At 40.4% G+C, this 14522-nt stretch overlaps 2 protein-coding genes across 6 annotated transcripts in view; one reads left to right on the forward strand and one right to left on the reverse strand.

Annotated features, from left to right (window-relative positions):
* Nucleotides 1–151: 151 nt before the first annotated feature.
* Nucleotides 152–2364, reverse strand: LOC117220311 (zinc finger C4H2 domain-containing protein). Of its 5 annotated transcripts, XM_033470170.2 has the most exons (6): nucleotides 2188–2364; nucleotides 2030–2126; nucleotides 1624–1795; nucleotides 1370–1551; nucleotides 777–1001; nucleotides 152–584 (listed from the first exon to the last, which is right to left on the reverse strand). In XM_033470170.2, the coding sequence occupies exons 2-6, from the start codon at nucleotides 2086–2088 to the stop codon at nucleotides 455–457; spliced, it is 768 nt and encodes a 255-aa protein (XP_033326061.1). In that variant the 5' UTR covers nucleotides 2089–2126; nucleotides 2188–2364; the 3' UTR covers nucleotides 152–454. The 5 variants fall into 5 exon arrangements, with proteins under 5 accessions (XP_033326061.1, XP_033326060.1, XP_033326063.1 ...); XM_033470169.2 differs by having other exon boundaries at nucleotides 2030–2364; XM_033470172.2 differs by having other exon boundaries at nucleotides 777–986; nucleotides 2030–2363.
* Nucleotides 2365–4071: 1707 nt separating this feature from the next.
* The window catches only part of LOC117220309 (organic cation transporter protein), a 29669-nt gene continuing 19218 nt past the window's right edge, over nucleotides 4072–14522 (forward strand). Inside the window, exon 1 of the mRNA XM_033470161.2 lies at nucleotides 4072–4365. Within this exon, the coding sequence (XP_033326052.2) occupies nucleotides 4340–4365 (26 nt within the window). The 5' untranslated portion in view covers nucleotides 4072–4339. The remainder of the gene's footprint in view (nucleotides 4366–14522) is intronic.

Consider the following 14522-nt stretch of genomic DNA (forward strand, 5'->3'; position numbering starts at 1 on the left):
ATTGTTGTTTTCAAAACAATCTAAGCATTCCTCTTACTAAATGTTAAGTATGATCTGTATGCGTGTATTAAACAGCATTAAAAGAAACATTTAAGAAAAGGACTGTTATATTTTGATTGTTTTGAATGATTATACAATTTCAAAGCACATATTTAAAAAAGTCACATAACATATCCAGTTTATTAATATCTATTATTAAAGGTGTCAATCGTTTATCACTTTTATCTGTCTACACTGCTTATTAAATATTGTAAAAAAAGATTACAATAAAGTTTCATGGAAGAGCTACACAACGAATTTGTAAATGCATACACTGTGTTGGTGCATGCTTCCGCAGGACTACGAGATTGCGAGATCGTTGTAATTAACGAACGAAAAGAATTGTTAAGGCATACCTTAAAACTAAATGACACGAATGCAGATATCTTATTTAAATAACACTTACACTTTAAAGTTAGTCTTTCTTCTTTGGCTTTTTAGGATTGCGTGATCGAGATTTAGCTTTACAAAGGGGACAAATGGGGGCGTTTCTATGAATTTGTTGATGACACGATAAACACGACTTCATGGGTGGCGGTTGTTGCCTGAAAACAGAAAAAGGAAATATAAGGGAAGAACAAGTGTACCATACTATGATCATGTATTTCTGTAATGTATTGTTGTTCCCGTTAATAAGAAATGTTGCAATTGATATCGTGATTCGTGTATTACTGTAAAGTAGAATTAGTATTTGCATGCGTTGTTAGATAAAAATATAATATAAAATTGAGATATACCAGTGGTACCTGAATGTTGCAGCAGGTGGACCTGGTGCTGGGGGTAATGGTCTTGGTTCTGGTTTACTTGGACCTTGAAGAGGTTGAGGGGTAAGGAAAGGTGCGGAACCACCTGGATGACCAGGATGGTGTAAAGTGAGTGGAGGTAATAGATCTTCACCCCGCACTTCTACTCTCCATTCTGCCTTCTGCATAGGACGGTCAAAGTAACTGCGAACAAACCATCTACACCATAAATATCTCTCTCTAACTTTAGGCAATACTGTTCTTCAAAAAATTCATTTATTTTAAGCTTCTAAGATAGCATAACCCTTTAATACATTGACCGCCCACTTAGCAATTACAAAAAGTCGATAAAACCAAAGCAATTTATTTAATGAAACAAATGCTAATATGTTAAGATGTATGACATTAATTACACTCTGACTTTTCTTGCATTAACCAAACGTCATTGATATGGCAGTCAATGTGTTAGAAGGGGAAGTCTGGTTTAGAAGAGATTTATATCCCTGAACTTTGTAGGATATTACAATTTTTGATATCATAAATCAAGCTCCTTCATTAAACAATATTTAGGAACTTAATATACTTACTCTGGTGAAATGAGATCAGATTCTGTTTCATACAGCTCTGGTAGCCTTTCCAGTCCTAGGAATTCTCTGCGCATACGGTCAATATCATGCTTCAAGGGTTGATAATCATTATTATGAATCAATTTTGCAGTCTCCCTGGCTTTGTTTCTGGCTTCTTCTGCCTGCTTAATGACTGCTTCCATCTGGAACAGTTACATAAACAATTATATCTTTGATTTCATCAAGTATGTTAGCAGAACTATATCTGATTGTACCGCATTAATGTCAGCATGTATTTGACGTAATTCCTCCACATGTGCCATTTTCTCTTGCATAAGAAGGTCCATTTCCTGCTTATATTCTAATAGACATTTCTCTTCTTGCTCAGTTTGTTCCACTTCTTGCAAGATTCGTTGTTTCATTTTTTCCAATTGGAGGGTTTTCGATCTAGACAAATACATGTTACGTACAATTATTAAATAATTTTTTCTTGATGTTAAGGTGGTTTTTGCTGCACTATCACAGGATCCAAACGTGCTTTCATGAATTTTTATTGTAGATAGAAATTACTTAAAACATAAAAAAAATCTATGTACTTTGTTCAATGCAATTTGTAATTCTATTAGATCGCGTGAGGGTTAACTCTACAAAGTTTCTGAATAATAAGGATTAAATATTTACTTGATGTCCTTCAAAGCTTCCAACTTTGCGAAAATCACAGTAGTTTCCGTGGCAGACATTCTGGCACGGTTTTCCGATACTTTTGTTTAGGGTACCCCTGTCAAATGGAAGACAACTTGTTTATGAACTTGATTTAGTTTGATCCAGTGATGATATACCGTTCGTCAAGGCATCGTGGATCGAATATTTTCAACAGAACGGAGAAACGGCACTATACAATCATTATTTACATTTAAAACGTAACGAAATGGTCGCGAGCGTAATTATATTACGAAAAATTAATCAAGTCCGTTGACGCGCGACACAATGAACCATCATTATTCATGCCATGAACCATGAGAACCGCAACTTTATAGACGAAAAACGTCATCGCCTCGTCTTCAACGAACGCCCTATGGTGATACGCTGACGAACTAAAGTAAGGGGCGCAATTTTTCAAAAACAAATGATGTCAAATGCCCCTAATTTATTTGCTGCTTTCCAAATTAAAGTATGTACATAGTATGTAGTATTATGTAAGTATGTAGTAATACTTCTTTATTCATCTCGGACATTTTCTGTTGTCAAAGTCTTTTGCAATAAATTTGTTATCAGTTTGGAATCATTTAAAATGTCTTGTATATAATTTTAATAAACAAATGCAAAAAGCTTTTTTATTGACAACTATTTGAGTCATTGTAATCAATCGTGATTTGACGAAGTTTTGACAACTAATTGACAGATAAAATGATTTGATTAGTAAATCGTAGCACCGACGTAATCTATAATCTTCTCTATACTGATAACTGAGTTTCAAGCAGAGATAATGATCTCTACGAGTAGAAACTTCTGACAAAATTCTTCACGTAAAATTAAAATATTACAACACGTTTTAAACTTTCATACTACAGATAGTACTAATTATTTATTTATTTAAAATCAATACAAATTGTTTAATATCGGAATTAATACTTTTGGAACGAATGCTTAGCGAAAGAATGATTGATCTTCTCCTAAACAAAAGTCAGTCATTAAAAAAGCTTAATGTTATGTTTCAGGTAATTAAACCCAGAATGTAGATTTCACTCCGTCATTTTGTATCCTCTTACCGCATCCTTTATAAAAGAATGCAAACATCCAGCATATGCGTTTCACCGACTAATCGTCGTCATGAGTGAATAAAATCGCAGTCCAATTATCAATGAGCATCTCGTATCAACCGCGAGATATTCAATGAATCCGTAAGCGGAGTGCACGAAGATCCAATAAGGGATTTCTGCAGATCAATATCAACCGCGTTAACAAATCAGTCCTCAATCGTGTAATCGTTTAGCATTATTCATTCTATTTAGCTATCGAAGTGTCGGTTATCAGACCGAGGATATGTTCGTATCGCGACCGATCGAGCCACATATCGGCCGTGTTAATAGAGTGCTCGTAGGCAAGCATGGTAAAGGATTCTCGTCGGCGGATCGTTAGGATTGCAGTCTGTCATCGTTATCGGGTTGGCTGGATCGCGAATGCAATTCGCGGTGTCGAAAAGAGTGATTAATCAGTTCTGATCGCAGTCATGTTGGGCTGTTTATCAGCTCGGTGGCGGGACCACGTGTACCAAATCGACGGTCGTTATCTGTACCGATTTTCAAGGAGGCGGTGAGAGAAGGAAGAGAGAAAGAGAGAGAGAGAGAGAGAGAGAGAGAGAGAGAGAGAGAGTGAGAGTGAGAAGGAGGGAGGGACAGAGTGAGAGAAAAAGAGGCAGAAGGAGAGAAACGATGGCCGGTTTTACAAAAGAAGATGAAGTGGAAGAGGAAGGAGGTGTTACCCCTGGGATAGGCAAATGAAAAATCGGCAATCGGTGGTTAGCATCCGATCGCATCGCGTCGCGACGGCCAGTTGTCGGGCTTAGAACTTTAATGATAATCCAGATAAGGTGGAGAACCGTGAAAAACCCGTGGAGACGTCGCGTTGGCCGACGGCGACGACCTCGTCTCTCCCCCAGCTTTTCGTCGTTCGCCGCCCGGTTGCACATCAGTCCTCCTTCTACTTAGCGCGGGAGCAGAAACTTGTGCAGTTCGTGTGACTAAGCACCGACAAACTTTCGAGTGTCGGCGAAGCTCTCCGCGGAGCTGTGAATATAGGACAAAGGAGAGTGGCCCGGAGCCGAGCCGAGTCGTCGACACCGGCTTCGACGGCATCCACGGAGGGGAACATTTTTTCGCTTTAACGGATCCCATCAGTCTCGACTCGCTTCGACTCGCCTCGACTCGCCTCGACTCGCCCTGCGCCAAGAGTGCATTAGAGGAAAAGAGTTTCCTGCACGGCCGCGGCGTCATGGGGTCCAGAATGGGCTCTCGAATGTAAGTAATTCGCAACGACGACTCTTTCCATCGGTTCTAGCTTCCTTGAGCCGCAGTTTCCTCTTCTTGCCGCGCGGATCTCGCCTTCTAACCCTTCGCGGACGAGGATTCTTTCAAGTACTAATATTATACTTTTCTCGGAAAATTAGATTATGTATCAGAGACGAGATGATCGATTCCGCGTCACGAGAACAAGTAAATCGATTGTACGGACCTTTATCCGATAGCTCTTGATTAGAATGCGGCTCTTATATGTAGATCTCTTACAGAAGCCAGCCTTCACGATTTCGAAGTAAATGAATTATCCGAGAAATTCTGCCGTTTGCCAACAAGAACGTGCAAAATTCTGAAGACGTATCGCAAGTAGGTACTTCGGTAAAAAATGAGCAGAAAATAATATAATAACATAGAAAACACACCAAATTTTCGGTATACAAATTAGGGGATGCGTGGATTTTCTGAGCAACCTAAGAGGATAAAAGATTGTATTTCTCGTTAGCAGGTTGAAAAAGATCGCTTTAAGGGCAGTGTACTGAACGGTTCCCGCCCTAAATCGTGGGTCGCATAATGCGGCCGTTGTACCATTCGCGCGATGATCGACGCTTGCGTGAATACTTATCAGCCGTCACAAAACGGAGCTCGCTGCGGCCGCGTGTTCCTTTTTATCTCTCTGTCGGTTTTCTCTTTTATAAAACAGACGAGCGCGATACGTGTATACATACATAAGCGGTTAATCGACCACGCGACGCTAATAAAGCGTTGCCCGGACGACTCTCGGGCAAAAAGAATATAACGATTATGCGCCACCGGTTCGTGCGCTGGTCAATGTCTTTATCCCGGCAGCGGCTGCGAGATCGCTCCGATCCGCGACTAACGATCGGGCCGTTCCTTTTTTTTTCTCGACGAGCGATCGCGATACGGTGAATTAGTAATTACAGCGCGCCCGGCGTCCCAGGGGGGGAGGGATGAGTGAATGAACCGGGGCAAGAAAATAATTGGCGAGGATTATGTCGCTGCGCGCCGCGGAATCCCTCCAATGACCGGAGACGATGGCCCAAAGAAAATTCCCGATCGATCGTTCCGCATAACTCCGCGAGCCCTTATCGATCCCGGGAACACCGCCACCGCGTATATTTATTTTATTTATCTGTAATGACCGGACACGGAAGAGCGTTCCGAACACAACCCGCTTTTAAACTTTTAACGACCCTCTAATATTTCACTCGCTTCACCCCCCCCCCCCTTGATCGAGCTGTTTATTTTCATTTTATTTACCTTCCAACATGCCGCGTCACGGACGTGGAAAAACATTAAAAAGCCGTTTCCATTAGTTGCGTGTCGGTTTACGTTCGTTTCCGGTGTCGTCCACTTAACATGGCAATAAACAAAGATTTTATTCGCGATTCGGCTGTGGCGCGTTGTTCATCGGCGTTGTCGAACGTTACGGAGCAATTACATACTGCGGAGGCTGTTCATGTTCGTTAGAGCCTTGATGATGGCGTAAAGCGTTCGGTAGATGCCAGTGACAACCATAACGAGCATAAGAACGTAACAACGCTGGTTGGTGTCGCAATGAAACACAGATGCGCGGAAAATATATCGGCGAGGATTAGTCTTTGTTCAATTATCGGAATTGTGTAATTCCAATAATTGTGCAAGTCCGTACTATTCTGTGCACCTAATGATGTTATTACGTTCATGATGATTGCTATCGTATTACAAAAGATTGTAAATTCTTCTCTAAGAGCTTCTATATCTAGTATTCGAATTGTCCACTGCGAATAGGGATGAATAAGAATAAATATCGGAACACAAGAATCATTCTAAAATTGAAGTGCCATAAAAAATTGAAGTTCTCCTGATTAGCAATTTAATTTAAATGATCGGTTAACTTCTCAATGAACTTTCGCTTTATCTACACTCGAATCTGCAGATATCGTGAACGATGGTAAAATAATCCTTTAACCGCTTGAGTACAGATTTGTTCGACAAAATTGTTACATTTGAAACGGTTTTGATTTGTGTGATAGAATATACTATATAATATAATATACTAATATATTATAATAAAAATATACTAATGTAATATACTAATATAATATACTATATATATATAGTATATTATATTAGTATATTTTATATCACTCACCACATCGACTCTTCTAATTACTATATATTATTAGTATATTATATCACTATATAATATATATATTATATAGTGATATATTATATTATATGAATAGTGATATAATATACTAATAATATATATATAGTAATTAGAAGTTTGAATGACGAATTAGACCCGTTATCTGTAACTTAGGCAAAACAAGTGCATGACGAGTCTCAATCGTCAAATGTACCCAAGGGGTTAATCGGTTTCATGGCGCCGAATCGGAAGTCTACGGAGCGCTAGTGGGTGCTTGCGAAATTTAGGTTATCAGTTACTATTTTCTAACAAATGTTTCCACTTCTGGCTGTGGTTTTTCCGAAAACCACTGCTCCTTTCACCCTTAGGCGCATTCGGATCGCTCTCTTGCTTTGAGAGATTAGTCATACTTTTCTTGCTCGCTGAATCATGGATCGCAACCGACGGCCATTTCGTTCGGCGATGTGGGAATCTGTTGCTCTAATTGAAATGCTTACGGGAACTGAATCTCGAGACCCGTAAATAGGCTTTCAAATTCTGCAAACATGTCGAAGGCCGGTTTTGAGACAGCGTTAAACGATTGGTAGCGTGGATTAGTCAGCCAGAGGTGTAATGGCAACGTAAATTCACGGAGCCTCGAAATTTTTCTACGATGTTAAAATATTTTACTTTTTCAGATTCTGGGTCATCATTGGCTAAGTAAGTTGAGCGCTGAAAAGAAATCGTGATTATGTGTAGCGGGCGACACATTCCCCTTGCTCTTCGCGTTCCTTATTTAGCCAATAATGACCCAGAATCTGAAAAAGTCAAAGGGATCGGGTGGCGCAGCCGATCGATTTCCCTTGCCCCTCGTGTTGCTTAGTTCACGGGTAGATGCCATTCTTTTCAGCTCCCAACAGTACTAATCATCCTGCTGTAAAACTTGCTATAGAGACAGTCTATGCGAGTTTCTAATTCATCAATATTGGATAATAGTCGAACAGTGTACTGTTTGTCAGCGAAGTATATACTCAAACCTTCTCCTCATTCATCAATCATTCGAGCATTTAACGTTAATATATCATTCAGGAATTTGCATATCGTTGTCCGTATGAATCACTCGATTGAAACAATGCCGATAACGTCTGCTCATCTGTCGATATGAACGGTCGACTTTAATGCACGTTTAAACCCTAAATATTCGTTGCTCTGATTTATATTTTACTTCTAACTTTGTGCAGGCGTTTCAAGTAGATTCTTTCTGAATCCTGCTTGCACATTTTTATTTGCATATTTTTAGCGACTTCTTGTATGATACATTCCTAATGAGTTTTTTTATCAATTATAATCAATGTGTTAGGCATCATTTAAATAAATGTATATTTAAGTGATATTTATTGTTGTTACATCACTTATTATTTTTATAATGTTATATCGTATACTAACTTCATCCCAAAACACTGACCTTACCATGATAATCCTTACAATTCCAAAACCCCCACCACTCGAGTAAGGACCTATATACAGTAATTTCTCCCTAATTCTCGTGCTTAGGTTGCGCACAAATATGGGAAATTTGAAAAGAGGAGATACGAGTATAAAAACAATTTTAAAACGAGATTATCAACAACTATAAAACCGAGATACAAGGTTCGAATAATCGTATCTCCTCTTTCTAAATTGTCCATTCTTCTGCCTAATCTGAGCGTAAATTAGGGAGAAATTATTGTATATACGCATACACATCATTTTCCCTCAAATCTGCCTTTCAAACGTGCACCTACTCAGATTTCTTTCGAATCATTATTCACACATTCAAAATTCATCACGAAAATAAAAGGAGTTTAAACCAGAACAAGTTTCGCTAAATTCGAGACAAGAACCCTCACATTTTTTGGGGAACTCTACCGATGTGTTATGGCAACATAACAATAGATCTAAATAAATTGATGAAAATAATAAAATTGATTTCTTATTTATATATACAATTTCAATTGTTACTTATTAATTATCATTATCAATCGCTCTAAGCGATATCATTGAGTTCACGAAGGAAGACGCAAGTTCTTCAATAATAATAAATGGAAATTAATATTTATTACCCGATAAACGAAAAAAAAATAAGAATTCATACATTTCTAGTGCATTCTCCGTTACAATAAATTGAGAACAATAATAAAGAAACATCCCCTGGCAGCTGAACGAACACCGAACTCCCGCCGGTGTCCTCCCCGTTTCTTGCTCGATGCATCGTGGATCCGTGAAAAATCGCAAGACCCCTAGGATGTGCGTGGATGCGAATCACGCTCGGGAATACCAAGTTCGCAGCAGCCTCGATACGTGACTAACTTACTCGCGTCGGTACAAAGTCTCTGAACCGCCGTCACGGCTTTTGTTCGCTTAGATTAATTCCCTTCCGGTGGGTTGGGGCCAGGCAAACTGAATAAACGGCAGGATGAAGTTAGTTTCATAACTATTGAGAATCTCTGGCCATCACGGGGTCCTAATTTTATTTAGAATATAATTTAACTGCACCGACCATCATAGACCGCGGATCTTTATGCATTTGCGGCATGTGCGAATCCGTAAACTGCAAGAAAATATGCGCATTAACAAAAATTAATTCCGGTATTATTCCACGTTTACCACAAAGAGAGTTTCCTAAAACAATTAATCCAAACGAGAGTGGTAAAAGAGCGTTTAACCCCTTGCACTATGATGTCTTTCACAGCTGCGTCGATTAGCATTTATTTCGTTCTTAATGATTTCCTTGATAAAACGAGACTGTTTTTCTGTCTTGTACGTCTTCATTTTGTATGTCAGATTTTCTTTCGATTTAGAAGATATAAATAATGTCTATATTTGAGCCGTTTATTTTGAAAGTGGCATAAGTCACTTTGTTTTTAAGTCGATATATTTAAGGGTTTGCGTTTTAACACGGTTAAAAATATGGATGCTAACTTTCGAGAAGATTTACTTGTATTTGTTATCTCAGGATACTGATATTTTTCTCAGTATAAATAATTTCGTATAAACATGAAAAAATCACCACTTTTCATTACGCCACTTTCAAAATAAACGGCTCATTTAGTAGACCACGTATAAAATCTTCTTCACGAGTCTGACTCATTCGTATACAACAAAGGGCTTAATAATGTTTATATCGGTGGCACTATGTCCGATGCTGCGAAAGATTACGTCCTCCAGTCGTCCGCCATTTTGGATCCATCGTATCGCCGAGAAACCGATTTCTCGAGCTATGCGAACGGTGTTTTTGCAGAAAAATTCCCTCGAAGATAGCCCTGTTTGTTCAGAAAAAAAAAAGGAATCCGTTTTCTTGGGAAGCAATTATCGTGGAACGATTAGTGGAACGCGTAAATCTCGAGCGAACGCAGTTTATCGTCGTGCAAACAACCTGCCGGTTCGCATAATGAGGGCAGTCGCGTTTCAATGGCCACGATAACGTCCAGTATCGTTCGTATTATTTTTCTTCCACTTCTTGCCGCGGCCCGCTTTTTCATTCGAGTCACGAGAGTTATTTAATTCGACGAACGGGAACAGTGGACAAACATTTGCGCAGCGAACAATCGCCCGACCTCCTTACATTCTGTTCTTCTCCGTTGTCCGACTACAAACAACTTCTTCCCCCTTGATTTTCGACTTCTCTATTGTCACTACTCTCGATCAACAACGAAAATGCTTGTCCACCTGTTTATTCGGAGCTGAAAGGCTTCAATGATCCCCTCTCTTGTATGCTCGTTGAATATTCCAGCGTGTTGTTTCGTAATCCAATTCTGGCAGATTTGTGCCTGATACGGACTCGGAAAACTCGTGATTAAACGATGCCGTGTACATTATAACGCGAGCATTATACAGTACACGGTGTGTACATGTTATATCACGCTGAAGAGTCGCCGCGTCGATGACGATAGGGGAGCCCGTTGGTCCGGCGAATCTCCATTCGATGGGAAAGGACAGTCGAAAACAATGAGAATTATGTAAGTGCCGGGAGTGCGTACTCTTCACCGTTGCCAGGAAATTAGCGGAAAAAACATAAAGACTTAATTTCACGGTTTAACGTACCGGAAGTAATGATGCTCGAACGCGAGCGTTCGAAGTAAGAAAGAAGCCCGCGTGTAAAGATAATTGGCACGATAATTGAGTTAACAGATAATTTACTAACAATGAATCGACGTCGAGGCAAGGAAGCCGGAGCGTGTACAGGCTCGAGCGGAGAGTTCTAATTGCGGGACGATTATCGGCGATTAGACGAATCTTTAATAAGATGCGAAGGTGTTCCGACGCGAACGATATACGTAGATTACGGTCCAGCGCTTTTTTCTACTAGCTGGTTATCACTTGCCCATTCAGATATTTACATAACCCGATTCCGCGTTGTTTGTCCGATCGCGAGAGGCCTCTCTCAGCAGGCGAGAGAAAAAAGGCGACGCGAAGCCTCGAACTCCATTTTTGTCCTATTTTGCAATAATCTCGGGGAGAGGTATCCGTGAGTATCAGAGTATCGATATCGTCGACGCAATCGCAACGAAAAAATCATCACCCGCCTGTTCGCAACGCGCTGTTGCACGCCGATAGGTCGAACAACCGAGTTTCTTGCAAGAACGACTTCCGTTCGACCATAATTTACCACGAACTCTGACAGATGCAATTATCCCCGACGCACAAATTTCAATCGCTTCATTAGCAAATCTACGTATTATAAAGTCGTCCAAATTCTCGTTCCATCAAGTGCCGTCATGTAAGATCTAAAAACAGTGGCTCACGGATAAAACGTGCCGAATTATGCACAGCCTCCGGGTGACACGAAATGACCTAGCGATCCGTAGTCAGCATTCATGCAAACACAATGTAAGAGTTACTTATTCGAACGGGTTCGCTCGAGAGTATTCAGGAAGCTTTAAATCTGCCTATTCCATGCAGCAGATCGCGTTTTCGTCTCGCGTGTCAAGTCGATGCTGAATTATCCAGCAGGATGACTCTTCGTAATGTCCAATCGTCAATGACGCTGATATGCAACGCACGTTTCTACAACCTGCTTCTGCGATCCCTTGTTGCAACTGATTTCCACGGTCGCGGAACGATTTCGGCGTGTCGCAGAGACTTGGACGCGGCGAGAGTCGCACTTTCCTTTTGCTTTGGATCACGCGAAATCAACTTTTCCGTATCAGCCAGTCACGTACACATATAAATACGCCACGGAACAATAAACCAGCGCGGTGGTTACAACTAAGCTGCGGTATCCGGTTTAAGCCGGTGTAAGCCAGTTTTATTTGATTTTTCTCCGGTTGTTTTCGATGAATCGAGCAGGAATAAATACGCGCGTGTGTACGTCTTATCTAAACCGTGTGGCGTTATCTGTCCCGTTCTACAGGAAATCTGACGCCCGCGGCCAATCCGGCATAATGAAGCATTCGACGCCCGTTTTCGGCGCGGACACCCGCCGAGAAAACACGAGATGAAAACGTTCGCGCGGAGCACAGGACGTTTAACTCGCGGCGCACCGACTCCCGCGAACGTTACACGTACTTCGCCGATCGGTATTTTTGGAGCGCATCGTGCCGTGCCGTGTTTTTATCGGGCCAATATTCTGTCAACAAGGCGACCGACCGCTTTGTTTTCAAGTCTTCCAAACTATCGAGCGTGTTCCGGCAAGATTGGAAAGGCAAATGCAACGTTCATTGATCACCGAACGTACGCGATGCTGCTGTGCTTGTTCACAGCTTTCCTTTATAGAAGACGACTTTTAGTTTTCTCGTTCAACGAGTAACGCTGCTGGACGTTGCCGTAAACCAGCCACAAGCAATTCTCGATTTATAACATTTTTAGAGATGGCAAATGCGTTCGGTTTTACTTATTCACTCCGGGACGCTGAACATTTGCAGGAAAAGAGCGTTTTTTCCTAAAGGGACAGAATTCTGTGGTTGTAGGGAAGAACGTCGCAAGTCACATGTTTCCACTTTCGAGATATTGTTGCTAAAGGATCTGATTGCGTATTAGTATTGTTTTAAATTATTTGATTTTTTCGGATTTATAGAATTTGTTTTTACGATGTCTTTTTTCTGATAAATAATTAATTGCAATACAGCCAGTTAATGCAATACAGTAAATTCTCTACAATTGTCCCTCAGCTTTTAAACAAAAATGGACAATTTGAAAGAATTTACTGTAACTCAAATTTTTCGAAATTGTGACATGCGGCGTTCTTTCTTAGAGCCACAGAACTTTCTCTGCTCTGTTAGCTTATATTATTTTCCAAGATCGATTAGCTTCGAGCGCAATTAATTTTAACCCTTTGAAAAGCTATTTTACCAATTACCGCAATGAATTATGCTTTGCATTATATCTTGACCAAAATTACAGTCGGATTATCAATTTTATTTCAATTGCGTTTCTAAGAGGAAAAATGTAGTTTCTTTGAATGAATTTGAGGAAAATTGTGGCCCGACCTTCGATGGGATTGAAGTGAAATGCTCGAAGAGCGCGGAGCGTGCGTAACAGTGAAAGGAATGCATTCGGTGGAATGGTATTTTTCTGTAGAGTATCTCGTAATAAATTATGCAGCGCGTCGAGGATTTTAAAGCGATTCATCAATCGTCGCGAGGATTCCGCGCGTTCTTCTCGCGGACAAGAAAAATGTATTGTTCTGTAACGACAAGAAAGCCCGGAGCATTATGATAGTTCGCGCGCAATGACCACGCAGTGAAGGAGTGTCGATAAATAATACATACATCCTCGCTGGGCTGCGATTGAGCAACGCCTTGTTACACGATCGCTCATTCAGTCGTTTAAAATGTTACGCTCGAATCGCGGAATTTTAGTAAATATTCAGCGAACCCGACAAACCGTGAAGCACGCCTCGATAATATTTTTACGTAACGCAATCGTCCCGGTATCGATGAAATGTTTGCCGCGCCGATGGAACGGATGCTAAAAACGCTTTTCATCCGGCTAATTGCAGGCCGTGTTCGACTTTACGCCGGAGAATTTGATTTCCTTCTTTGTCGATTAAAAAAGAAAGAAAAAGGACAGGGGAAATCCAAAGTCCGCGCGCGTTATACTTATCCTAATTTTCTGTAATCCGCCCAATGTTCTCCAATTACTCCGGTCTCTCGACCGTTTTCCGCAATTTTCTAATTTCCTACTTTACAAATCAACGCTCTGAAAAACTACAGCCTTGCTCTTCAAGCTATCAACGCGTCGACTACCGCATCAAACTTGGACAACCAGATTTCTCGTGCTGGCCTGCAGATGTTCGTGTATTTATGGGATCTGTAAATTGATTGGAAGCAAGGGGAGCCTATTAACAAAGGGCAATGCCTACACAACGAGATCAATCGACCATCTTATATTATCGTGCCCGAAACATAATGTGCTACGTGACAAATAGAAATAATATATATTGGGTTGGCAACTAAGTAATAGCCGATTTCAGTTATAGATGTCTCTCACTTCCATTTTTATGATATCTGTAAATGTTATATTATAAAATTATTATTATTATTATTATTATTATTATTATGTTATTTTTTATTATCCGTGAATGTTAGCAACTGAACAAATTGAATGCAGCGGTTAAGGAAAAGCGACCAGAATTGGTCAATCGTAAAGGTGTCATTTTCCAGCAGGACAATGCTAGGTCGCACACGTCTTTGTCCACTCGGCAAAAATTGATGGATATTGGTTAGGAATTGATGTTACACCCACCATATAGCCCTGATCTCGCGCCATCGGATTACTACTTATTTCGATCCCCGGACAACTCCCTTCGTGGTAAAACTTTTAATGATGACGACGCTGTAAAATCTCACTTAACTCCGTTTTTGGCCGAAAAGGATCAGACTTTCTACGAGCGTGGAATTTTCAAGTTGTCAGAGAGATGGCAAAAGGTCATCGAACAAAATGGAAAATACATTACAGATTAAACTTCATTCCAAGTAAAAAAAATTTTTTATTTCGTTGAACAAATCGGCAATTACTTAGTTGCCAATCCAATAATATAAAGATACCATCG

This window comes from Megalopta genalis, chromosome 12 (genome assembly GCF_051020955.1).
Source record: "Megalopta genalis isolate 19385.01 chromosome 12, iyMegGena1_principal, whole genome shotgun sequence".
In the NCBI taxonomy this organism is placed as follows: Eukaryota; Metazoa; Arthropoda; class Insecta; order Hymenoptera; family Halictidae; genus Megalopta; species Megalopta genalis.